At 32.8% G+C, this 27127-nt stretch overlaps 4 protein-coding genes across 8 annotated transcripts; 2 read left to right on the top strand and 2 right to left on the bottom strand.

The window, feature by feature from the left end:
* Window positions 1-625: 625 nt before the first annotated feature.
* Window positions 626-5588, bottom strand: LOC111307784 (Ubiquitin-like superfamily protein). Of its 4 annotated transcripts, none has more exons than XM_022906001.2 (10): window positions 5512-5588; window positions 5061-5171; window positions 4883-4935; window positions 4707-4788; window positions 3638-3703; window positions 3463-3530; window positions 3160-3360; window positions 2453-2972; window positions 1466-1735; window positions 626-1043 (listed from the first exon to the last, which is right to left on the bottom strand). In XM_022906001.2, the coding sequence occupies exons 2-10, from the start codon at window positions 5164-5166 to the stop codon at window positions 802-804; spliced, it is 1608 nt and encodes a 535-aa protein (XP_022761736.2). In that variant the 5' UTR covers window positions 5167-5171; window positions 5512-5588; the 3' UTR covers window positions 626-801. The 4 variants fall into 4 exon arrangements, with proteins under 4 accessions (XP_022761736.2, XP_089607853.1, XP_022761734.2 ...); XM_089751727.1 differs by having other exon boundaries at window positions 4889-4935; XM_022905999.2 differs by having other exon boundaries at window positions 5061-5166.
* Window positions 5589-6298: 710 nt separating this feature from the next.
* Window positions 6299-10937, bottom strand: LOC111307782 (Tetratricopeptide repeat (TPR)-like superfamily protein). The gene is made up of 4 exons (XM_022905998.2): window positions 7884-10937; window positions 7183-7489; window positions 6993-7074; window positions 6299-6604 (listed from the first exon to the last, which is right to left on the bottom strand). The coding sequence occupies exons 1-2, from the start codon at window positions 10815-10817 to the stop codon at window positions 7445-7447; spliced, it is 2979 nt and encodes a 992-aa protein (XP_022761733.2). The 5' UTR covers window positions 10818-10937; the 3' UTR covers window positions 6299-6604; window positions 6993-7074; window positions 7183-7444.
* Window positions 10938-13292: 2355 nt separating this feature from the next.
* Window positions 13293-19233, top strand: LOC111307779 (S-adenosyl-L-methionine-dependent methyltransferases superfamily protein). Its single transcript, XM_022905992.2, has 6 exons — window positions 13293-14163; window positions 15984-16194; window positions 16763-17060; window positions 17431-17820; window positions 18401-18478; window positions 18849-19233. Exons 1-6 carry the CDS (start codon window positions 13483-13485, stop codon window positions 19048-19050), a joined length of 1860 nt encoding a protein of 619 aa, XP_022761727.2. The 5' UTR covers window positions 13293-13482; the 3' UTR covers window positions 19051-19233.
* Window positions 19234-19971: 738 nt separating this feature from the next.
* LOC111307781 (uncharacterized) lies at window positions 19972-27117 on the top strand. 2 transcript variants are annotated; one of them, XM_022905996.2, is made up of 11 exons: window positions 19972-20563; window positions 21272-21366; window positions 21914-21971; window positions 22985-23179; window positions 23495-23571; window positions 24058-24140; window positions 24420-24471; window positions 25359-25427; window positions 25824-25910; window positions 26027-26088; window positions 26495-27117. In XM_022905996.2, exons 1-11 carry the CDS (start codon window positions 20428-20430, stop codon window positions 26721-26723), a joined length of 1143 nt encoding a protein of 380 aa, XP_022761731.2. In that variant the 5' UTR covers window positions 19972-20427; the 3' UTR covers window positions 26724-27117. The 2 variants fall into 2 exon arrangements, with proteins under 2 accessions (XP_022761731.2, XP_089607438.1); XM_089751312.1 differs by having other exon boundaries at window positions 20043-20563; window positions 26433-26557.
* The last annotated feature ends 10 nt before the right edge of the window (window positions 27118-27127 follow it).

Here is a 27127-nt window from a genome sequence, read left to right as displayed (position 1 = left end):
AAATATGCCCATTTAGACTGATCCAAGGAAAGGGATGCAGTAGACATATAATCCAAATACTCTTAGTAGCTAAATTAAAAAAAAAAAAATAATGTTATGGTTTTTTTAATGCAAATAATTGAAGTACTTGATTTGATGAAATTTGTATGTATTTAAGGTTAAAATCTATTTTTGAGAATTTAACTCAACTTTTTTGTTTATGTCTAGCCTTGTTCAAAAAATTATATTAACGATTGATGTATTCTTCTGTAACAAAAAAACAAGGGGCTTCAGGCTCATTTGATATCTTAAGAAAATTAATACATATAAAATTTAAATACTTACGAAAATTAGGATCATTTTAACAAATATTTTTCTGTCTTTAACAAAAGAAATATATAGTATCTTAAAATCCAATTTATCAAACTGAAGTACAAAGCATATAAAAATCCCTCTTTCAATTGTCTAAGCGGATATCGCTTGAGATTAGATAAAAGTCCATGCATATCCAATATTGCTTTAAAATATATAATATGATTTAAAATTTTAACAAAAATCATATATAAATTTTATAAAAACCAAAAATTATGTTTTTTATTTAACACGTGAACATGCAATTTTCATATTGTTCGATGTACCCTCTGTATAAGTAGAAAACTAGATATCCGATTGCAATGCGATGCACAAGCCAGGAATTTGACGCTATTCATAAACAGTCAATTCTGTTCCTAAACGTCGGAGATAACATGTGATAAGAGCAAGAATCATGCTTTTGATTTAAATATGCCGGAGCAAAAACTTAAATAACCTAGTTGACCCGGATTATTTGCTATCGCTATTACCACCATACTGTGTAGAATTTCCATTCCAGAAGGGATTTCTATCGTTGAATCTACCATCATCTTCATCGTGTTTTAGCGTATGAATATTGCTGCCATATTGGGTGGTCGTGGGTCGCCGGTTCCTGCTGTCATCCCTGGCAGTTGATGTGCTTCTGTTCGGCAAGTTGGGTGAATGCGTCCTATTTCTTCCAGCCAAGTTATTTTGCAGTGTAGGATTTGGACCTATAATTGCAAGCAAGCCAAAATGAAAGAGAAAAACTTTGTCAAGGCAATTTTCCAGTAGGCTCCTACTTGATTTAACAGATTTCAACATAACACCTTTCTTCCACATATAAAAAGCAAAACGGATAAGTATGGTACCAGAATTCACTCTAATCCCTATACAACAATTTCCTTACAAATACAAATGTTACTAGATTCACTTTGACTGCTTTGAATTTCATAAGAGATCATTATCAATTTGTGACAAATGCAATTACTCCCGAAAAAAGTCTCTCTCTATACACGCATGAATAATTTTTAAATAAGTTTTGCTTTGGCCAATAAGTTTGGAAGATATAAATGGGACCATAGAATAAAAATTTTAGCTCAAGGTCTTAGGCCCACCAGAATAAAGAAATAACATCAATAGCACACAGACTCACCATATTCCCAGATGCCACTTTGAGATTCCTGTGCAGTAGTTGATGAGCTGGTACTGCCACCAAGATAAGAAAAAGGATTTACGTAAGACAAAAAGCTTTTGATGTATGCAAAATATCCCCCATTGCTTCCTGCAGAATCTTCAGTAGGTGGAGAATTTCTTTGGTCTGCAAGGGATCTTTGCCCTTGGAAACCAGTGGATCTCTGATGTGGAACCACTATCAATGCTTGTCTGTTAAGCAGACCCAAGTCCAATAAAGATTTACTCAAATCTGCAGGCAAGAGGAAAGAAATGTTGGTGAATGGCAGACATTTCAAAAGTAACGCTCCCTTATCAACATAGAGCACTTTTACAAGCATATTTCAAAGACAGGGAACACTCAGATGCAAACGCAGTCAAATATTAAACTTTATGAATGCTTCAGCCAAGTCTAAAGCATCTCCATTGCCATCCATAAGTAAATGCTAAAATGAGGTCACGACAAGTATTCACATTTAGAAAAAATAGAACGGTATCATCCACTATAGTACTAAAAGAATGACCTTCAAGTACCAAGAAAAATGACATTCAATCAGTAATAAAGCACCTCAGTAGCATCCAGCATCCAATTATCTGACCAGATATATTCAATGACTGACAAATCCAAAACATAATATTTTGTATGATAAAAATTTAATAGTCAGAAATTGCTATATATATATATATATATATATAGAGAGAGAGAGAGAGAGAGAGAGAGAGAGAGAGAGATAAGGACGAGCCCTGTTCAACCTCTTTTAAAAGCAACGTATTGTGAAACATCAACAAATAGAAATGGAACACATGATCTAAGGAATTACAATGCATAACAACAATGTGCGATATGTTTCTAAACATCAGTTTGAGGATGGGCAAAGTTCAGCTAAGGTAACGCAACCTCATAAACAAAGCAAAAGCTGAACAAGCCACATTGATTTTAGAGAAGTATGATGCAAGCACATAGTCATACCTTGATCACCAAATACCTTGCGAGGATAAGGAATGGCAAGATCATAAGAGCCCATCCCAGTTGATTGGTTTCTATCCACATAGTCTTTAATCCTTCTCAGAGTGTATGCCACAGGAAACTTCTCTTGTAGGCTACTATTATCAGGTAATCGGATATTTAAATGAACATCAGTTGGTATATTTGCGGTTGCAGTACTTTCTGATGCACCATCTTGCTTGTCATCTAATACTTTATCCTTTTCACGTTGCATGGCTTTCTCTGCTACTGCAGTACGCACTGGTGAACTTCCACTGGGAAAACTTGACCGATCATCGATGCCCTTTACTGGGATGATACAATCATCTTCAGGACGTGAGGATGTATTCTCAGATACAGGAACTGCTGGATGTAAAGAAACAGAACTAACAACTGTCCTGGTTGCTTCATTGGATACATCACATTGTTCATCCACAACATTAGCTGAGTTGTCATTGTTAAATGATTCTGAACTACTCTTGTCAACCAATTCAGGATTTCTCTCCTGCCATGTTGGAAAAAAAAAATCGAATATCAAACAAAGTTTTTAAACTTCCAAAGTACTTCCTTTTGACCAGGTGGTAACAGGCCCCTTGATTTGGAAGAACAGCCTGGGATAAAGTCCAAGCGCCCTCCATCCCCTCCAAATTCCTATGGTCAAAGAAAAAAAATTCAAGAGAATTTAAATTTACCTTAACAGTGTTTTCATTATCACCATTTTCCTCTATACCCCCAAACTCCAACGACTGGACAACCTCGTCCATTGTGGTTGATGGAACAGAGGAATTTGAACAATTTCCTTGATCAAAGTGGCTAACAGTAGAAGCCCCAGAACTAGACGATTCATATTTCTTTGAAGCAAGTGCAGCACTAAGGACTGTTGCCGTTGTTTCCTGCAATTATGACCAAAAATTAAGCATTTTAAGAGATCCAAAAATCATAAGCTGAATTTTATAAATGAGTATTGGTCCTAAATTCGACCATCTCTAGCATACCTGGAAATGAAGACTCAATAATGCCTTCTCTAAACTGGATGCTAGAACTTCAGCACTGACAAACCCTTCTGGAAGAGTTTCACCAAAAGAAAACAATCTGACTTAGAATATTTTTCCATGCTTGATTGAAAAAGAAAAAGAAAAAAGGATTTACATAAGAAGAAAGTTCTAATACCACTTTGCCAAACTTGCACACCATTATATCCAATTGCTGTTATGCATGGAACAGATTTCTGTGGATCTTTTTCATGTTGATGCAAGGATTTGTTCTCTCATTAAAATCACTAACAGATAGTTATAATAGCCAACAAATATCAACTCAAACAAGTGTCATTTAGCATGCACATTATAAGTGACCATCGAAATGGTAGACATGAGAACTCAACCTCATAAAAAAAGGCTACAGATTCTATATACAAAGGAAAGAGGCATCATGGTGCCCCTTATTTTTGGAGAAGAGGTGAATGTGCTGTATTAGTAGGACATGCTATGGAAAAGGGCAATGATATGAAGTTTCGAAAAGTAGAGAAATTAAAGGAAAGACAAAAAATATTGTGTTTGGAAGATGGTTCCAAAAAAATATATGGAAAGATAAAAAAAAAATTTCTTTCCCTTTCCCCACCCCCCATTTCCATCTTCCAACTGTTCTTTCCTTCCAAGCATAGTATAAGAGAGCCAACATCACAACTATCAGAATTATTCCACATTTCTATTAGGCATTAGTTGACAATTAGATTAAGTAGGATTTTATAATCATCAACAGACTCATGACTCATCATATGAAGAAGGATAACTAGACGTCTAGGATATACAACAAAAAACCAAAAATAGTAATCATGGAGTATCCATGGGGTAATATGCATTCAAACAAGAGAATAAAAAGGTTGAGCACAGCTTAAATTCTTCTACTCATATATTGGTGATCCAAAGATCCAAGAACATATACTTTAATTCTTTGCAATAAATTCTGCAATAAGCCTTAGCTATGTCCACCACTAATACAAACAGTTCATCACAAGGAAAATTAGCTAATTCAGCAATTAATAAAAGATTTGAGGCAGCTAGTAACTTCAAACACTCTTTATAAATGCATATAAGGATGAGTAAAAAGATCAGTTCAAAGCCAGTACTTGTCACAGCTTGGTGCAAAATTATCACAGAAATCCCCTTAGCATCAGCCAAACTCCTAAAATGTAGCTTTTAGGGTAACCATAAGAGAATAAAATAATTTGTACTCAGGATACATATAGCAGAAAAATTTGAGGCATCATTACTTCCTCCTCGGATATGCACTAGAATGCAATACTTTGACAATGACTCTTTCACCTGAATCAACCATGTTAAGATATAGTGCAAAAATATAAGAAACCAATTAATTTTAGGCCAAAAAAATAAACTTAAAATCAAGGAAAAGAAATACTTTTACGTCAGTCCACGTTGAGTCCTCCAGGTTTTTTGACTCATCATCTTCACCTGAAATTTCAACAAGCATCAAAATTATTAACATTTATGGATGACAGTACCTAAAGCAAACATATAACAATAAGTAAAAGAAAAAAAAAAGAAGCAAAAAGGGATCAAATAAAGAAAAAAATGACCTGAAATGTAGACAACGAAAAGTTTCTTCTGGGTTTTAGCTTCGAGAATTGCTTCAGGAATTGAGCCTTTGTATGTAAGAGATGACAGACATTCAGATCTTTCCATCTGTTCTACACAATTAAAATTTCGAAACTTCAAATTCACATTTAAATATATTTCAATTTCATCTTTTGTTTTCTCAATTGGACTGTCTCAAATATTTAATTATACAAATTTATATGAAATTTTGTAAGAAAATATCACTCCGAAAGTCAATTGAACTATCTATAATTTTAAAAACCCCTAAAAAGTAAACATCCGACTGCAAAAACCCTAAATTAATTAAAAAAAATATTGGGAGAAATCAGAAAGATAAAAATATTTAAAGCTCAGTGATTTTTATTTGGTGATGGAATCAAAGCCAAGGATTAATCAAAATCAAAAGAAAAAGATAAGAATAGGGCGTGGTACCTTGGGAAGAAGAAATGGAATTTTTTCGAAGAAATCTGAAGAAGAGAATAAAAATGGAGAAATGATAAAAAGAAGGCGGCTCGTACAGTCCAACATACTGAATCTATAAAAGATGACCACGTCGTACTTTTGTATTGCCACGTGTCATCTGAATGACTTCCGGTGAAAAAAATTTATAAATTTAAAATTAATTTAAAATCGTAATATTTCATTTATTTTGGATTGGTTTTATTTTATTTGATTCATATTAAAATTAAGTATTAAATATATATTAATTTCAAATCAAAATGTTATATATTTTTATTTATTTTTAAATTTATAAAAAAATAATTATTTTATATAAAAATTTATGTAAATATGCTACAAATTTTATTAAAATAATATTCAAAAATAAAAAAATTAAAAAATTGATATATTAAATCAAATTAATTTAATTTAATTTTAAAAAAATTAATTTAAAAAAATCAATTTAAATTTTAAAAATTTATAATATTATGTATTATCCAAAAAAATCGAATCAAATTCAGTTCAAATTATTATCACCTTTAATTGTAAGATGATATCAAAAAATTTTTTTTTAAATTATGATTTATATAAAACAAATTATTTTATTAGTTAAATTATTTTACACGTAATCATTAATTTTTTAAATTTCAGCAAAAAAATTAAAAAATTATTTTAAATAAAAAAGCAATACAAAGAAAATTTTTAATTTATTTGTACAAATTTAATATATATATTTATATGCGTAAAATAAAATATTACAAACATATAAGAAAAGTGCATATTAATTTAATATTTATAATTAACATATAAATGATTGAAATTTTTTAAAATTATTTATGGAACACTCAACAATATTCTAATTACATACAATTAATGAAAATCGAAAAAAAAACAGATAAATTAAAGAAAACGATACAGAACGAGACATAATCGTTTTTCATTCTAAAAAAAAAAATTCATCCTTCTCTCTCAGGATTCATTCATTCCAAGCAATGAAGGCGGTAAAAGAAGACAATGGAGTTGCTTATACTGAAATAAAGCATGAAGAGAAATTATTCTGGCGCATAACCAAGATGCAGATCTCAGGCTGCAAAGAAAGCAAACATTTAGAAATGTCATTTAACACACCCCAAGTATGCATTGCTGAGATAATTTAATGAAAAAAATAGCATAAGATAGCGATGGGATAAAGCAAATGTGGGTGAAGAAACTCAAACGAACATCAGCTTAAGAAAGAAGCCATAAAAGGTCCTCAAAGGGAAAGATTTAAAACGGCATGTAAGAAATGCTGGAAAAGCCTTGTTGAAGTGAACTTAATATGGAGAAGAAATATTGTTGCCCATTCTGAAACTGTTTAAAAGATTTGCAAAAGTGACAACATTTGAATGTGCCATAGCAGAATGAAACATTAAATCCAAACCTGATCCTCAATGTGGTAACCAATGTTTTCAAGTAAAGAAATCAGGATAGTGCACCTTGTTATGATGAAGTGATCAACAAAGAGTGCTGCAGCCAGAATCAGTTCTTTTGTGCCAACAAGAAACAATTTGAACAAAGCTGCAAAATTTTATCATTTAGTATAGATTAGCAAAAGGATATTAACAAATCTAAATGCTGGGTAATAAAACCAGACAAAATAAACAACTAATGATTGATGAAGTGCACCTCAGCTTTGGGGGCAATGCTCTGAATCACATTCAGTTAATAGCAAGAAGTTGCTTCCAATTCAAAATGACTTCAAACAATGGACTGAGGTAATTTTGAGAATGCTTACTCTGTTAAGCAGTCCATTGTTGTCTTTGTCTTCTGCTTTCATATGCATGCAAAACAAATCCTCAACCAGTAAAGTCAACATCTGAGCATAACTTTACCACCAGCTTTCAATGATCAGATCAAGCAAACTGGAAAACCAAATGTTCAAAAAACACTAAGCAGCATCAGATGTCTCTTTTTCTTGAAGCCATTGAATATCCTGCTCAAAGGAAGATTTTGAAACCATAAAGATCCAATGAAAAAAAGAAGAAAACAACTGCATAACAAAGAAAGATTGTCAGATCACAGACGTTAAATGTACATGTCTAAGTTCTTGAGTACTTTAGCAAAAAAGAGTTCTCAAGTACAGCCTTTGAGCAATTTTCGAGGAAAAGCTCCAAAGAAACAAGTATTATGATAGGTTTTCTAGTATAATAAGTGTTTTGGAACAAAGAAAACAGCTGGAAACCAGAACAATTTCTGCTTAAACATTCCTGTAACTAAGTCTAGGATTATCTCACAAAAATGAGAACTTAGCACTTCAGTAGCTGAAAAGTTGTACTCGCTGCTACAACTTTTTTAAAGTAAAAGAAACAGGAGTTATAGAAACAAACCATCTGACAGAAGCTATCTGAAAGCTGAAGTGCCTCTTCCCACTTGTTGACTGTGATGAGACCCTTAATAAGGTGAATAAATGCACTTAGCTCTGGTACTCCGCCCATCCTAATCATGTCGGCATATAGTTCAAAAGCCTTGTTAACCTTACGAGCAAGTGAAAGGCTCACAATCAGGGCATTATATGTACTGTTGTATGCAGAAATTGGTGAAAATGATGCTATCTCATGATGAAGTTGTAAAGCCACCTCTAGTCTCCCAGCCTTCATAAAATTATTAATAAGCACTCTGTAAACAGGTATAATTGGCAGAGATTCACTTTTACCAATCTCATCTAAGAGCCCAAGAGATGTTATGAACTCTCTGTTGAAACCTTCAATGACTTTACGGTGGCCTGCCATATGCCTAGGCCAGTAAGTCTGTTTCATCTCTTCCAAAAGCTCATAAGCCTTATCCAATAGGCCAGCATTACAACAATGGTTTATCAAAACTCCATATGTGATGAAATTTGGAGCACAACCCTTGGAACCCATTTGTTCTAAAAGCTCAAGGCTTTTGTCAATTTTACCTGCTTTGCCAAAGCCATCTATCATTGCGGTGTAAGTCACCACATTTGGATGGCACCCCTTTTCTTCCATCATCAACATAAGTTTATAGGCCTCATCTATTTTACCAGCCTTACAGAGGCCATCAATCATTTCTGTGTAAATAACAACATTAGGAGTGCAAGAATTTTCAAGCATTTTGGACACGACTTTTAAAGCTAGATCCAGTCGTTTATCTTTAAACAACCTGTCAATTAATGAACTGTATGTATAAATATTTGGACTATAACCCTGCTCAGACATCTTGGAAAACACCACTTGTGCCTCATCTAGCTTCCCAACCTTGCAAAATCCATCTATAAGAGCATCATATACAATGTGGTTTGGCTTACAACCAACTGCTGACATGGCTTCCAATAAGTCACGAGCTTCTTTAACCTTGTGGGCCTTGCATAAACCATCCACTAAAGCTCCATATGTAAAAACATTTGGTGTTTTGGCATCACTGTCAACCACTTTAAAATATAAATCTACATCTGGAATTTCCACGTTAGTGCGCATTCTAGCATAAATCTGACAAGCTTTTTCAATCTGTCCAGCTTTACAATGACCATCTATCAAAGCTGTATATGTAACAACATTTGGAATGCAACCTTGAGACAACATCATCTCAAAGAGTTCATCTGCCTTGGACACCTTCTTTGCCTTAAGGTAAGCATGTATTAGAGCAGTGTAAGTCACCACATTAGGGGTACAACCACCCTTTACCATCTCATCAAACCAATTACAAGCCTGTTCTAAAAGACCAGCCTTACAAAAACTATCAATTAAAATCGTGTATGTATAGACGTCAGGAACGACACCATTCTTTTTCATTTCTTCAAACAATAGAAAAGCATTTTCTACTTTAGAGGCATTACACAGATAAGCAATCACTTTGGAGTATGTACTAGTATCAGGTACAAAACCTTTACTCATCATTTCATGGATAATATTACATGCTTTCTCAAATTTCCCTACGCCACATAGACACCTGGCAAAATTGCTGACATTGATCTTATTTAGTACAACTCCAGCAGCAAGCATTTCGCTATAAGTGTTCTCAGCCAATTCTAGCACACCTGAGCTGGGTAACTCCTCATTGCCACAAATGCTACCAATCAATATGTTATAAACCACATAGCCTGGTTGGCATCCACATTTGACCATTTTCTTTAGCAATTTAAAGGCATAAGAATAATCTCCTGATTTGCAATAAGCATGAACAAGAGAATTAAATATGCTAGGACTTGGATAACAACCTTCTGTAATCATCATGTTAAGAATTCTCTTACACCTACCAAGCTGTCTCTTTTTCAAACAGCCACAAAGCAAAACCCTATATGTCACAACATTAGGAATGCAAGAATTAGCACGCATTCTATTCAAAAAGTCCATAGCTTCTTCAAAAAGCGAAGCTTCACACAACCCAGATATCATTTTTGTATAAACAACAGTATCAGGCTTGAATTCTTCCTCGTCAATCAACGTAAGGGCCTCCCTCCATTGCCCCTCTCTACAAAGGGAATAAGCATAACATCTTAATGTATAACTATCCATGTGGAACCCTGCTTCCGACATCTCCCTATGAACCAAATGAGCAGTGTCTAATCTATCAGCTTGCAAAAACACTTGAAGCAATGCACAGTAAGTTGCTCTAGATGGCTTGTAGCCGAAATCCTTAAGCCTACCTAATTCCTCTAATGCCACATTCCACAACCCATTTTTGCAATATTTTCCAATCAATAAATTAAGCAACTTTTTTAGCACTTCCTTATCATCATTCCTAATTTCCAACAAAAAATTCTCCGGAATTCGATCATTATTACCGGATTCTAATAAATCAAGCAATGAATTAAACACAAGGGCAGTATGACTATACCCAATTTGCCTCCCTGCCCAAATAAAAAACTTAACACCCAATTCAGGTTTCAGTTTTACCAAGTTCAAAACTTCAACAACCAACTTTTCATTCAATTTTTCTCTAAATTGCCTAAGAAAAATCGGGGTTTTGTCCCCAAACTCTCCATTACCACTCAAAATGGCGTTTGCAATTAAAACAGCATCGCTTGAAAACTTACCAACATCAAGGTTTTGTTGTGAAGAAGGCCCTGAATCAGCCCCTAGAAAGGCAAAATCTTGGGCTGAAACGGGCTCAACCCGCGGGTTGTTTTGCATTGGAAACGGGTCGTCTGAATCGATTAGGCCATCGAGATTGCCAGGGGAAGAGGTGGAAATGAATTGGGGGAGTGGGGAGAAGAAGATTTGGCGGGGAAGTTGGGGATTTTGAAGGGAAAAAGGGAGTGATTTTAAGTAAGAAAGAAGAGGATGGAGCAATCTTTTTCTCATTGGCTTGTTCTTTTGTTCAATCTGATCTTCAGGAGCTCTGATCAGCGGAGGGTTTAAGATGGGATGGGGTTTTGGCAAAAATGTTAAGCAAAACTTTTACCTTATTTACTTCTTTGTTTTACAAGCCAAGTGCAATGGGTATCCGTTTGGTTTTAGACAATTTGAAACACAGTACGGTAGTGGAATACGAAAATTATAAGAATAAAAGATACAAAAATAATATAATTTAAAATTTTAAAAAAATTATAAATAAATATAATAAAATAAAAAAATTATATTTTATATTTTCATATCAATATAAATTATAATATATAATTTTTATATAAAATATAATATTTTATATGATATTATGATATGAATAGTCAAGTTTATTTTTAACATTTCTTTTTCCTTCAATTTTTTTTATTTTTTTAAATAAAATAACTTAATTATTTTTTTATAAGTCTTTAGATGTCTATATCCATTAAATTATATGACTTTTTAGAAGAATTTCTTAAAAATTATATAATTTTTAAGCAATCCATTTTCCTTAAAAAATTACAAAATTTTTTTTTATTAATTAATATAATGAAAAAATTATTATTAAAAAATTATAAAATTCAAAATTAATAAAAATTTTAATTTTATTATTTTTATCTTAAAAAAATATTTTTTTAGTAAAATCTTAACCAAATATTTCGTCTCTTTATGTTACAAAAGATAATAAATGTACAACTCTTAAAAGTTATACAAATAATATTATTTAATATTACATAATTTTGTCAAAATCTAATAAGATAACTGAAAAATCTATCTTGATAATAAATGTAAAGACTTTTGCAAATAATTAATTTTAATTAAAGTTATTATAAAATGTTAATAAACAATATAAAAATATTAAAAAATGAATTTTAAATTAAAAAATCAAAATAGTAAATTAACTTTTTTATTAAATTTAAATTTATGATTTTTTTTAATAATAACTTTTTTTTCATTAATCTAATTAATAAAAATTTTTAATAAAATTATTTTTTGTAATTTTTTTAAATTTTTACTATCTAGAAAAGATAATTAAATAATTTAATTTATAAAAAATTTTGAAAAAAAAAAGGTTAAAGTGGGAAGAGAAAAGACGGAAGTACATTTAGCACTTATTGTTTGGTAATTACTGAAGTGAGGTTATCGTTAAGATGATTTTATTATTCATGTTTTGAAATAATTTTATTTGATTAATAATTAATAATTATTTTATTTAAAAATATGAAAATAATTATACAAATTAATGATTTAAAGTTGTTTAAATATAATAATTCATAAAGCATAGTAAAATTTTATTTATTTTATAATAAATATAAACAAATTATTAAATATGATTATTTATTAAGTAAATTTATTTTTGTAATATAAATTATGTAAAAAAATAATTGAAATAAAAAATAATATTAATCTATTAAAATCATAATAAAAAACAAAGACATTTTATTATATATAAAACATTAAAAATATAAAATATAAAAATTATTTTTAAACGTGTTATAAAAAATATTAATTTGAAAATATAAAAATTAATAATATAAAATAATTATAATTTTATGAGAAATTAATTTTTTAACTTATATATTAAATAAATAATATTAATTATTATTAATTTTATATATCACTTTACTTTGATGATAAAAAATTTTTCACCTTTTAAATAAAAATTAAATCATCTTCTAACATAATGATTTGATCACTCTTCATAATATAAGATTACTACCACTTAATATTATAAAGTGTTTATCAAACATGATGATTATGTATAAATCATCAAAAATTTTGAAATAATCACTTTATATCAAATATTGTCTTTGATTATAATATTATTTAAATAATATTACTATGAAAATACCATGAATAATATGTTGTATTAAAAGATATCACTAAGTAAAATCTAAATTTAAATTCCACTTAAAGTGTTATAAAATTTGTTAAATAAAAAATCTTAATATTGCTTAACAGTTAAATTTTTATTTTTATTTTGTAAGGAAAAATTCGGAATAGATAAATTATTTAGTTTATCAAATATATATTCTAGATGATCCCAACAAATAATCACCGATAAAATTCGAACTCAAAACGTCTTTGTCTTATGTTAGGACAAGTGGTTGTTTCGAACTCAAGATCTTTTCACTTCATGTCAAAACAAGATAATTTAAGATAAATAATTATAAATTATATATTTAAAATGACTTCAATAAATAAATATTAACAAAACTTGAATCTAAAATTTTTTTATCGACAAAAAACAATCTCAACGGATTGAACAATTCACTTGTTGATAATTTTTATTTTTATTATTTTTATTTATTTTACTCTCCCATAATGTCTCCAGCTCAAAGCTGACTCATCCTAAACGGTGATATTTGGGCCTAGACAAATCAAATTCTGCCACACAATGCTTGCTTAGAGGCTAAGAGTCAGTACAAAAAACAAGCCGATAGTGAGGGCTTGGAAACTCTGAAATTTATATTGAACAAAGGCCACTGCTATGATCATATCTATGGCTTAGATGGTCCAATGGTGCCAGTGAATTCTGAAAGACACTTGATTGATTGTTTCTTTTAGCATCATTCTTGGACCACTGCCAATCTGCCACACAATATCAGATCCAGCCTCTCGGCAGTCTCTACCAAAGCTGACGAAAATGGCAACACCAATGCAGCAGCAGCAGCCGCAACAACAATCACTTCCTCCATCCTCAAACCCTTTCAAAAGACCTTTAAGGTTCCTTCTAATAACCATTTTCTGCTCACTTTCTTACATGCTTGGCTCTTACAGCAACACTTCCAACTTCTCTCTCCCTCAGGAGCAAAACCATAACTCACCTCACTGTTTACAGCTAAATATCACTACCCACAACGACTTTTCACCTCATCTTAACTTTGAGCCACTCCACAAACTCCCTCTCCCTCAAGAACCCATAAAAAAATTGAGCTTTTGCACTGCTAATTTCACCAATTACTTACCCTGCCATGACCCACATAGAGAAAGAAGGTTCAGTGTTCAAAGATTCTCTCACAGGGAAAGGCATTGCCCTGAAAGTGATGAGAAAGTTAGGTGCTTGATACCAAGGCCTAAAGGTTATAAAAGGCCAGTTCCATGGCCTAAAAGTAGGGACTTTGTTTGGTTCAAGAATGTGCCTTTTAAGGGGCTGGCACAGTATAAGAAATCACAGAATTGGGTTAGATTGGAAGGTGATAAGCTGGTTTTTCCAGGTGGTGGGACTTCTTTTCCAAAGGGAGTGAAGGGTTACATTGAGGAGATTAAGAAAGTTTTGCCTTTGAAATCTGGGAAGATCAGGACAGCGCTTGATATTGGATGTGGGGTAATATAAACTTTCTTCCTTTATTTGTTGCTTTTGTTGCATCCGATTTGGTAGTTAAACAGGAAAATTAAGGAATTAAAATAAAAATATTTTGGCTGTTTGATATTCTACTAGGTAAGGTTTTAATAACTTAAGAATGAGTATGAGTTTTCTTTTCTTCAATGTTAATGCTTCTGAAAGAAAAGAAGAAGACAAACATTTTAGGTGTCCTATACTTGTTTATTTCAATATAATTTATCTGATAACTGAATGGAATTGGTTGAGCATAGCATTGCTCTACTTCATTTGATAATATGCCAGTTTAGTTGTTTATCTGATAATTGAATTAAACTGGAATTGACTATATTAACAGGGCTCTAGTGTCACGTGTCCATTACTTTCTTCCCATAAAACTGATTTATTAGGGTATACAGCACCAACGCATATATGCCCAACGACATTCCTTTTCTATTCAATGTAGGATTGAAGCACCCTATCTACTCCTTTAGAGTGCTTGGTGTGATATTCTTCCCACCAATCTTGTGACGCCCTTATCATAGCTGCCATCCTACCTGCTCCTTTGAGTGCTTGGTGTGGTTTGGCAAAAGCTTGACATTCTCCCTCACCTTGTCTGGTGATGCCCTTGTCAAGGCTACCACCCTACTGTTAGGGATCATCACAGCTTTGATACCATTTGTTGGGTAAAAAAGCTCAATTCAAGTACACCAGTAAAAGTAAAATCTAACAATTAATCAATCAATTATAAGAGACAACAACTTAACGTGGTTAGGCCTAAATGAGCTACGTATACAAATAAGAAAAAAGATGCATTAGTTGTAGAGAATTACAAATATAGAGTTTTCAATCCAAACAAACACATATCCATGTGCACTCATACTTATATAGACCCTTTCAGTCTCTTTTAGTCCACTCACAAACATTCAAACACACACATATATAAGATGTAAATCTCCAATAGTGCTATGGGGTATCTATTCCATAAAACCCTACTACTCTCTTACATCTTTTTCTTATACCTAATTCTATAGAGATTTCACCTATTTATAAGCATACTAACTTGCATATAAGAATCCTTTTATTTTTAGAATTTTTTTTCTACAAGTCTTTTTGTCCATCAAATAATATCCAACCAATCTCAGACAAATCTATTGTGGGATTTGAGTCATTATTCCCAACAATCTCCACTTTGACTCAAATTCTATCTATCAAATCATCAGTTTTAATGCTAGACATGCTTTGCTGTACCTGTAATGTGAAAGTCTCACAATTACCTCCCTACTTTAGTTTCCTTCTGTTTTTCTACCTATTCTTTGTTGCATTAGTCTTGCTTCTAAATGAAGTTAAAAATGTTTCCATTTCATTAGATTCTGAAAGAAATCACGGTAATAAGATTGATACTCTAGTAATCTCAAGTTCTTAATCGCTCTGGAATGAAGCAAAATGGGCATTCATGTATTTTCTTCTGCAAATTTTGTATATTCCTTTTATGCCTTATTTCCAAAAAAAGTAAAAGCTTTAGGCACATCTTGTTGCTGATTTATGCTTGATTTAATTTAGCTGTGTGGTTTCACAGTATGATGATCATCAAGGAAGTTAATAATGGTTTAATTTTCATCTTTCTTAATGCAGTAGACTTTTTCGTAGAAGTTTAAATTGTTTATGGTGGTACCTATTTAGGTACATTTTATCGATTTGGTTCCATTCCAAGATGGTTTGAAAATTTCCCTGTTATTTCTCAGCCTAGGAAATATGCAGGTATTTAATGTAATGACTTATTCAATTATAGGGTTAATAATCATATTCGTTACCATTCTCATCAGGTTGCTAGCTTTGGAGCCTTTCTGTTGGACTATAATATATTGACACTATCATTGGCGCCAAGAGATATACATGAAGCTCAGGTGCAGTTTGCCTTAGAAAGAGGAATTCCAGCCATGCTGGGTGTTCTAAGCACCTATCGGCTTCCATTCCCGTCAAGATCTTTTGACATGGCTCACTGCTCCAGATGCCTGGTTCCATGGACTGAATATGGTAAGCATAATCTTTGTCTGCAGGGGAAAGCAAATATTTTCAAATCCTAGGAGAAACAAAAGAGAGAATCATATACATAAAAGATGGGAAGATTTATAGTAGGGGCAATGGTGACAATGTGGTACCTAAGTCAACTCTACAATCTTTATAGTTAGCTAGAGTATCATATCACTAATCACAAACTTTTATTCCCATCTTGCAGCTAACTTCTAATTACATGTACAGTTCATAAAGTGGTACTTACTGGTAGTGCAAAGACATGCAAGACATGATCAGCACTCGAATAGTTTATTTTTATGAATCTATATCTTGTAAGAAGAAATGAGTGACGCAAGAAGATTCAAAACTATGATCTAAGATGATTCTCTTTTTTGGCCTTTCGTAAGCCAACCCCAGAGTTATAAGATAGAAGGCTTAGTTTGTTGTTGTTGTTGTTATATCCTGTTCGACAAGAGTTCTAGATTCTGCTGTGCCAATGTATGTAGTGTTGATAGCCAATGTAGTACATATGACTTTCGAAGATTCTTCTATCTTTCCTTTTTCTCTTATACAAAATCAAATCGATCAGGTGGACTTTATCTTCTGGAGATTGACCGGGTTCTGCGCCCTGGTGGCTACTGGGTACTTTCGGGGCCACCTATTTATTGGAGGTTTAACTACAAAGGTTGGCAGAGAGAGCCTAAGGACTTGGAAAATGAGCAAATGAGATTGGAAGATCTTGCTAGGAGACTCTGCTGGAAAAAGATTGCAGAGAGGGGACCAATTGCTGTGTGGCAAAAGCCTACCAATCATTTGCACTGCACCCAAAAGAGTAAAACTTGGAAATCACCCAAATTTTGCACTATGCCTGACCCTGATGCTGGTTGGTGAGTTATCTTCATCCTACTTGGACAGTATTCCTAGCCCAAGAACTTCCTAATAAGTTGTGCTATTAGAGTCAAGCGTGCAGTTTGATACACACACACGCACACACAATAATCCAAAGATAATGAAACTCCAAAAAGGAGGGAACCTATGACTAGTGATGTTAATTGTGAACTGAACTATCATTTCATCTTTGCTAATTGACAGCCAATGCTGTACAATTACACTGTCTCTGAATGAGTTGTCAAGGAATTATATTTGGATATTGATTACTTTGTTGTTGTCCCTCTGCTTGGCTGTATAATCTTTCTCTTCTAGTGAGATTTCCTTGATAATCTTGCTGTGTATTTGTTCTTTCTAATTGTACAACAGGTATGTAACGATGGACTCATGCATTACTCCTCTTCCAAATGTAAATAACATTCATGAAATATCTGGAGGTGGTCTTGACAATTGGCCTAAAAGATTGAATGCTGGTCCTCCCAGAGTGAAAAGTGGAACTATAGAAGGCATTACAATTAAGTCATTTAATGAAGATAATCAGTTATGGAGAAAAATAGTTTCATATTATGGGGTCATACTCAAGTCACTTTCTGATGGTAAATACAGAAATATTATGGATATGAATGCTGGATTGGGTGGTTTTGCCACAGCAATGGATAAGTATCCAGTTTGGGTTATGAATGTGGTTCCTTCTGATGCCAAAATGAACACCCTTGGTATTGTGTACGAACGTGGTCTCATTGGAACTTATATGAATTGGTAAGTTGCAGAAAATGCTTTTCGTTCCATTTATTTTTTGTAGACAATGAGAGTTAGCCTTATCATATCTCAAAATCCCCCTTCCCCAAGATTCAAACTTAAGATCTCTTAAATGAAAGTTCAAGTTCTAATCGTGGCATGTCAACGTTCAATGTATGCTTTTTGTTACTCATGTTTTTGCCTGCTGAGATTCAATATCAGTTACAGGACATAGTTTTCTAATTTCACTACAGAACTAATATCTTACTCCTAAATGTAGCTGATGCCATAGAATGCAATTAGAATAGGACCAATCTTCTTGATTACCTATTACATAACTTTTTAATTGTATGGTTTGAAATTGTGCTTCTAATTCTCTCTGCATGTTGCTACCATTTAATTGCAATTGTTTGGATTCACCATGTGTCCTCTAGTCATTGTTAAATAATTTCCAGATCTTTGTGTACAAGGCCGTATATTTACTTAATTCATACCGTATATATGCATTTGTATACATACTTAACTCTTTTTGTAGTTGAAAAAAAAAAGAAAAGAAAAGAAAGAAAGAGCAAACTAAGGCTTCTATGGTGCTTGCTTGCAGGTGTGAAGCCTTCTCAACCTACCCTCGCACGTATGATCTGGTACATGCCTACGGTGTATTCAGCATGTATATTGACAAGTAAGTATTTTGGAACACTGTTTTTTCTGATTCTCCTAAGCAATACCAGATAACATTATTGAAAAACCTTCATGTTCTATAGTTTCATGCAATTAATTTTAGGCCTGCACTTCTGTGCACCCTCATTGTAGTTCCCAATTGAAGCATATGTTCTTGATTTGGGTTATGACTGCTAAATACTTGACGAGAAAAGCATGATTTACCTCAAAGCCTTGAACTCCAAAACTGATTTGGAAGAGAAAGTGCAAAACATGGATAAATTTGAATCCATTTCTATTTGTTCTAAGTTTGAAAACATGCCAGGAAGAAGCTGGAGCTAACTGCATGATCTCTGGAAACTAATCTTTACATCATCTACACTTGAATGCAGGTGTGATTTTATCGACATCCTCCTCGAAATTTATCGAATACTTAGGCCCCAAGGAACTGTCATAATAAGAGATCATGTGGATGTTGTTATGAAACTGAAGGACATTACAGATCAAATGAAATGGAATGGCCAGGTTTTACATACTGAGAATGGTCCTTTTCATGCTGAGAAGATACTATTAGTTGACAATTCTGAAGACTAGTTTATCCTAACATCATTTCATTGGAGAACCAACCAATTTTTCCAGTTTGTAGATACATGATTTTACACTATTGTATATTTATACTCTTTTACAAATTAGGAACTCTGATCAACTTTTCAGTTGAGCATTAAATTTTCGAAGTCAATTTATTTGATAAATAAAATTGCTTGAATTTAAATTCGATTTAACAATAATCGCATCAAGATCAAAATTTTTTCAACTGAATCCGAATAAATTGTAAGTGCACCTCCCTAATAAAACAAATCCACACTTTTCATGACCAGAGATAGTGTGCAAATTTGAGATGACTCGCTTGAGGTGTGAAAGGAAATTCAGTGAAAGCTGAAAATAAAAATTCCACTGACAAGTTGAAGTCATGTCATTCCATGGGCTTTTGCTTTTGGCTGAGAGTCAACGTCAGAATTAGAATCTACAAAAATACTATTAATCAATTAAGATTGAACAGAGCAGTTATATTCCAAAGGAAACCAAAAAAAAAAAAAAGGCTTAAAAAGTGAAAAGGAAAGGGAACCACATTCCGTGCCCGGCATATGCCTTACCATTTGAATGGCAACATCATAAGATAATAGTAACTCTTTATAGATTTTGGTCCAAAGCAAATGGCAACATCACATTTTAATATTTAATTTGAAGACATTTCAAATTAATACATTACATCATCAAAATACAAAGTAATATCAATAAGAACATCAACATTTTTTTTTGTCTTTACGCAAGTTTTAAACAAAATTACATTAAATAATCATAAAAAAATTATTTTTGTTTTCTCATACTATTTTAATTATTTAAAAAATTAAAAAATTGATAAAAAAAACTAAAACATGATTAAAAAATTTGCCTAAAAATTAAATTTTGAACCGATGTGCTTGTCTTGATTATGAAATTTTTCTATGCTATTATAATCAAAGTTCCACAATTATTGTTGGTGTTGTCAATTTAATCACATTGGATTCTTCTTCTACCATTAAACCATCCAACAAAACAAAAAATTGAAAACAAAAGAAAATGGCCAAATTCAACAGCTGGTAGCGGCCATTTTTTCTTCAACAGAAGGGATACGTATTTTTTAAAATTCTTTTTATACTAACAATATTTAACGGCTGGAGAGGTGGAGATTGCCGGTTCATTCATTGCTAGTTTTTGAGTCAAAGCCTATCACTTTCGAGTCATTTCACTATCTACACTGACAAAAACCATTGGTGGGTATCTGATATTGTGGACAATTTGGGTGCTTTTTGAAGCTTTTAAAGGAGCTTCCGCAAATGGGTTTTTGAGTATGTTGGTTTTTCTTAACTGGGTTTTTAGAAAAAACTCTTTTTTTCCAGATATTTTGGTGATTACCTTTTGGTATTGAGAATGGTGAGAGAGAACAAAATGATTAGTTTTAAGCAGTTTTGGACGAAGAAGACATTGGTTGGACTTGGATTGGGGCAGTTTCTGTCTCTTCTCATCACTTCTACTGGCTTCTCTTCCTCTGAACTCGCTAAAAAAGGTTTTTTTTTTTTCTTTTTTGGGGCTTTGTCTTTAATTTTTTTTGTATTTTCTTTTTTATTTTGTCAAGAGTGATCATATATAAAGGTACCCTTTAATGAAAATTGGTTAAGGATTGGAAAAAGAAATATAATTCAATTACTTTCTCTGATTTCTAGCTTTAACCCTTGACTTAATTCGATTGATTGTTGAGTTTTAAAATTGTAGATGTGTTTCTTGTACTAATTGATTGCAAAGAATGGGAGCCTTTTTCTCTCATAAAAGTCTTGTAGATTTTTAAAATTGTTGCCACTGCTTGTTCAAATTATTAGATTTAAAAAGGCTGAATTTATGGTTTGATCAACCATATTTCTTGTTTTAATTTCAATATTTTCTTTAGAGTGTTCGCCTTGTTCTTACTCGTTGTCCATTAAATTTGAGATTCTGTGTATTTTCAATTGGTTCTTTTCTTGGTAAGCAGTGAGAGATCTTTTGTCTGTTGCCCCCTGCCACCGCTTGTTCTATGTTATAGTAGATTGTCAAAGCTCAGAAGCAAAGTTAGAAAAAGAAAGAATCAATGCGTCAACACATTAGATTAGATTAAAAAAGAAAGTATTCATATGGTTTTTAATTATGTAGCATCATTTGGTTATTAGAAAGATAATTTTCCATCTGTTTAGCGATCTCATCCCATCGATCATTTATTTCTCTGTCTGCTCGTGTATCTTAGGAATCAATGCACCAACATCTCAGTCTTTTCTAAATTATGTACTCTTGACTGTTTTCTACGGAAGTGTCATGATTTACAGAAGGCAAGCACTTAAGGTATTTATTGGCTTTGACATCTCTTCTCATTTCAACTTTGAGTGGATTTGGAATATGTGTAGAATTTGATTACATGCCACCTTTTTGGGTTAAATATATTATTATCAGGGACTATAGTTTGTCCTTGGCTGTTATGCACCTGAGCAATGCTTGTAGCCAAGAAGTGCTTGTAAACAGAAACTTCTGTAAATTGGTTTTATATGTAAACAAAATACTAGTCATGAATGCAAAGAAGGCAACTAATAACGTAGCAGTTGAAGGTTTTTGAGATATCTAATGGATCAAGCTATATGTCTCAGCAAGTGGCCGATAGAGGAATAAACTGGCTTGTGTTACTATTTCCTAATAGATGAATATAACTATTATAGGCTTAAAAATTCATTTGTTTGGTCCCCTTTTTCATTACTTCAACTAGAAAGTAAGAAGGCTAGCATGGGCTTGAGGAGGAAGGTTTTGTTTTTATTAATGCTCTCTATCATGGATTTCTTTTCCCTTTCTTTCAAATTTGATGCCTTAAGTTTGGCTTCTTTATTTGGAATTTGTGCAGGCAAAATGGTATTATTATGTTGTTCTTGGATTGGTAGATGTAGAGGCCAATTATCTTGGTAAGTGGATCATGTTCTTTCAATGAACTTGGCTGATTTGATATATTTTACTGCACATATTTTTTAGTTTTTTTTAATTATTTTTATTTTAGACTAAACTTATATTCTTACTGAAAATGTAAAAGATAAACAGGACAGTTTTGAGAAATTGCAGACTTTTGAGTAAACTTATATTCTTACTGAAAATGTAAAGGATATGCAGGACACTTTCGAGAAATTGCAGACTTTGAGCTTAATTGATTGATAGAGCTGTCTTTAGCGGAAGCTTGCTCGCTTCTCTCCCTAGTTGATTCTGTTTTGTAAAACCTCCTTAGTTAATCATGACAGATACTCTTATAATCCAACCTAGTTTAATTGCTGTTTCTTTTCCCATATTGTATATTTTGCTAACTAGTGACAAATCCCTACAATATCCATTTTTGTTCAGCTCTATGCCTCTTCTAATTTAACCTTCCATTAGCTGAAAGAATATTCTGGGAAGTTGATCAGCATTTTATTAATTCATCTTGACTAATAAACTAGAAATTTAAGAGAAACCATACATGGAAAGGAGATGAATTAGAATTTAGCTGGGAATAAATGTTAATTCAGTAGCATCATTGTGCCCATGGGGTTTTCTATTAAAAAAGATTTAACTGTCTACATGATATTTTTGTATTTTGAGTATATTTTGAATGAACGAGTGGCTAAACATGTGAAATTACGAGTTAGCATTGAAAATCAATTCAATGCTCACACCGCTGCTGTTAAACTGGAGTTCAGTTTAGATTGCGAATAGTTTTTGTTCACGTCCAATATAGTAACATCAAATGTAATTTACTGAATCAGTAAATAAGCTTATGACACATCTGCTCTTTTGAAATGGTTGTCTATTACCCTGTATCCCTTTTGGTTGCCTTTTTTTCAAGAAAAAATTTCCATTTAGGTGTTTTTTGTATGCATGTCAAAAAATAGTCATGTCTGAAAATCGTTTAATCTTTACTCTTGTTAATTGACTGTCACTTCATGTGCAGTGGTGAAGGCCTATCAGTACACATCTATAACAAGTGTCATGCTGCTGGATTGTTGGTCTATCCCATCTGTCATGCTTCTTACCTTTATTTTCTTGAAAACAAAGTACAGATTCAGAAAGATAGCAGGTGTGCTTGTATGTGTTGGTGGTCTTGTCATGGTTGTTTTTTCAGATGTTCATGCAGGGGAACGATCAGGTAAAGTTTTCACATTTTCTCCTTTTTTTGTACACTTCTTTTAATCTGCATATAGGGATGTAATTGTGGAACTGGTCCTCCTATTGCTCCTTTCTTTACTATTAAATTTTTTACTGATCTTCATTATTATGAACTTTGTCTAATTCTAGGGCACTGACATGTGGCCAAGCTTTCCCATAGTTTCATGGATTTTTTATTTTCAAAATAAACCACATATTGTCACTATCAATTATTTGATTTTAGTTTATTTTAAGGCATTAAGGTGGGACAATATGGGGTGTATTATGGTCTGACAACTGCTATTGTGGGTTGCAGGAGGCAGCAATCCTCACAAAGGAGATTTACTCGTTATTGCTGGGGCAACACTCTATGCCATTAGTAATGTCAGTGAGGTAATTACGTTTATGTTTATCTGCAAAGGAAACCTGAAATAGATTTGAAGAAGGATTCAAATGTAAAATAGTCTTGTTTGTGGTCTGATAAATGACTACTATTTGTACATTGAAGTTGCTCTGTCAATTGTTCTTACTCTACTGAATATAGCTTGTCAAGGACTTTGATATCTCTCTCTCTCTCTCTCTCTCTCTCTCTCTCTCTCTCTCTCTCTCTGTGCGCTAATACTTGCCTTACATTTCTTTTTACCAATCAGGTCTAAAGATGGATTTTCATATGTGAAATAAGTTTGTTTTATGGTTTGAAGAATGACCATTATTTGTAAATGAAGTTGTCTTAACAATCATTGTTAGTCTACTGGCTGTAGCTCGTAGAAGGCTCAAGAACTGCATCATTTTATCTTATGTTATTCTCTCTCTGCGCGCGTGTGTGTAGCAGTTGGTTGTCTAGCATTCTCTAAATCCTTATTTGTTTGTTTTTTGCAGGAATTTCTTGTGAAGAATGCTGATAGAGTTGAACTCATGTCATTTTTGGGCCTCTTTGGTGCCATTATTAGTGCAATCCAAATGTATCCTTGGTTTCCCAGTTTGATTGCTCTTAATACAATGGCTCCTTGTTGTTATGGGTTTATATTTCTTTTTATGAAATTTATTGTTTTCACAGCTATAATTTCTCATTAATATGCATACCCAACTACAGAATGTTAGACAAGTTATAATATCCTGTGATATTAATGCCATCAAGATTTTGATAAAGATATGGAAGTGTACAATCTCAGAAATAGCTGGTTACATTTTTCTTTACTGCAATTATATTGTAAATCTGTAACCCTTAATGATGTCTATAGAAGCATGGTTGAACGCAATGAACTCAAATCTATTCACTGGACAGCTGGTGCTGTAAGTTTCTTCAAAACCTCCAATCTCCCCATCTCTTTCTCCCTGTGTGCGACCTTAATGTCTTTCTACAACTTTGGTTTAATCTCATGTGCATTTTAAATTCCCTGATACCTGATATAGGTGTAAATTTGCATGGTAGAATTGCTATCTGAATATGGTAATAAAAAAAAGGAGCAGCTGACTTCAGCTAAGGTACAATAGTTAAAACAAGTTCATTTCACTACTAGTTGGCTTTATGAGGTCCAAAATAGTAAGAAGTTTTTTATTTTTTTTATTTCTTCTCTCTGTTATGTTCTTTTTGCACCAGTAAATGGAACAATATTACCTGCTTGCAATTGGATTAAAAGTCATCTGGGGGAAAATTAATTTTTGCAATCCTTGATCCTACTTGAAAGAAATGGTTAGAGCTTGATAGAAATAGTTAAGGTATTTTAGAGCCCTGATGTGTGAAGCAGAACCAGACACTAATTCCTAAGGAGATAATGAAAAGCAACATATGTGTTTTCGTTTGAGTGAATCAAAATCTATTATCACTATTTTCCTGGCGTTTTCTATTTAGAAGATGATGAAAATAACTAGGCAGGAATGCAGGATCAAATAATATGTTGTGAAAACTATATAATGCTAGATGTTTCAATTGATAGATTTGTGGCATCCTGTATCTACTGATAGTGAAAGCTGCTTTTTCTTACGCTTGTTGTGCATGGTTTATATGAAATTGTTATATTGCACATTTGCACTCACGCATACAAGTTCCCCACGTCTGATTTCTTAATAGGTAGAAGAATATCACTAAACTGGTGGTTGTTCTTTCAGTTTTGGTGTGCATAGAAGCTCAAGCTTTTGTTTCCTTAATGTACTTTAATTATTCTTTTTTGCTTTTTCAGGCATTTCCATTTTTTGGATTTTCATTGGCTATGTTCCTGTTCTACTCATTTGTCCCGATGTTACTTAAGGTATGAAAATCACAATTTAAGATTTCATATAATGTATATCTTTTCATGCTAAATGACCATAAGTCCATAAATATGCTCAAGTGGTGAACAGCCAGAAACTGGAATGAGGACACTTTGTAAACTATTCTCTTTGATTGTATTAGAGAGTCCATTAATGTTTATTTTCTTTACATAAAAAAGAAAAATGAAAAAAAATCAGTTGTCTTTAGAATCTTTATAAGTTGGATTGCAGTACAAATCTTTGATTTGGATGACCAAGTGGTAGAATCTTTATTATACTCTCCAATCCTACCTTTCCAGGACATACAGGGAAGCAAATTCCAGCACTGTTCATATGAATATCTTGAATCTAATATTTCTTGACAATCTTTTGAATCTTGGTTTTCTTCCTTGTAGATGAGTGGCTCCACAATGCTCAATCTCTCTTTGCTGACCTCAGACATGTGGGCTGTTGTTATCCGCATTTTTGCTTACCATGAGAAGGTTGGCAATCTAAAATACATATATATATATATATTTTATTTTAAAATTGAGATTGAATTCAAGCCTAAATTTGATAGATTGAGGGTCCATTTTCTGATAACAGTTATCCTCTTCAGGTTGATTGGATGTACTTTTTAGCCTTTGTTGCAGTAGCTGTTGGGCTTATTATTTATTCTGGGTAAGTAATTTTGCATTTCACCCTCTTTATTTTCCAACTTTGTAACATGCTAAAGGAGAATAGTATGGTGCCAACGGGTATTAATTGAGTTGGTAAGGTGGGATTACTTTGTTTGTAAGACCTAGATTCGAATTCTGTTGCCAGCAATCTCCTTTGGGGAATGATCTATAAATTCAATGTAAATCTTTTTCGAAGCCTACTCAGTGTGAGCTTGGCTCCATTAAGCTTGCAGAGGGGAATTCGGTTGTGTTTTTGCTTGCATACGATTGTAAATCATAGATCTCTCCATGTCTATGTCTAGTATGATTTGTTGTCTGTTTCTTCGTAATTGTCCAACTCTTCAGGTGTGAAACATGAGAAAATTGATGTAAGTTTTCTTGTACATGTCCAATTCCACTTGCCGTAGGGGTGACAACGAAGAGGATCAACGCCGAGCTGGTGTGGCTGATGACGATGCTGAAAGAATAAAGCATTTTGATGTGGAGGCTGGTTGTGACAACCTCAACCCAGGAACCATGGCTGGAAGCTCGAAAACCGGGGATAATAGCAAGCATGATGGTACCAGTAACACCGGAGGAAGGGAAATTGCTGAGAACAAGAACATTGGAAAAGATGTGCAAGGGAACAAATCATGATGTATTGCTGCTTTTGGAATTGAGAAACCATCTACCATAGGAGATGTAAAAAGGATCAATTTTGGGTTGATTGGTGTTACTAAGAAACATTGAATAATGAATAGCTTGGGGCCTTAAAAAGGATATTGTACATGAGTTATTATTGCAGTTCTATATCCTTGCGAGTAACGGGGGACATTGGTGAACTGATGAACAGACTTTCCCCCCTGAAAACCTTCCTACCTTTAGGTCCCGTCGCTTAAGAAAAGTACAAATTATTGAATGGGGAAATAGAATTAAGAGATAAACTTTCTAATTGTACTACTGCAGATCTTACATGACATTGTAGAAATGAGAACTGAAATCTAAAATTTAATTCAATTGATTTATATACATATTTTTATGAGGTGACATTAAGTTTAGTA

This window comes from Durio zibethinus, chromosome 22, assembly GCF_047325235.1.
Source record: "Durio zibethinus cultivar Kanyao isolate XHJ-2024 chromosome 22, ASM4732523v1, whole genome shotgun sequence".
Taxonomy (NCBI): domain Eukaryota; kingdom Viridiplantae; phylum Streptophyta; class Magnoliopsida; order Malvales; family Malvaceae; genus Durio; species Durio zibethinus.
Note: the sequence above shows the minus strand (reverse complement) of the source record. Positions and strands in the feature narration are given on the sequence as shown.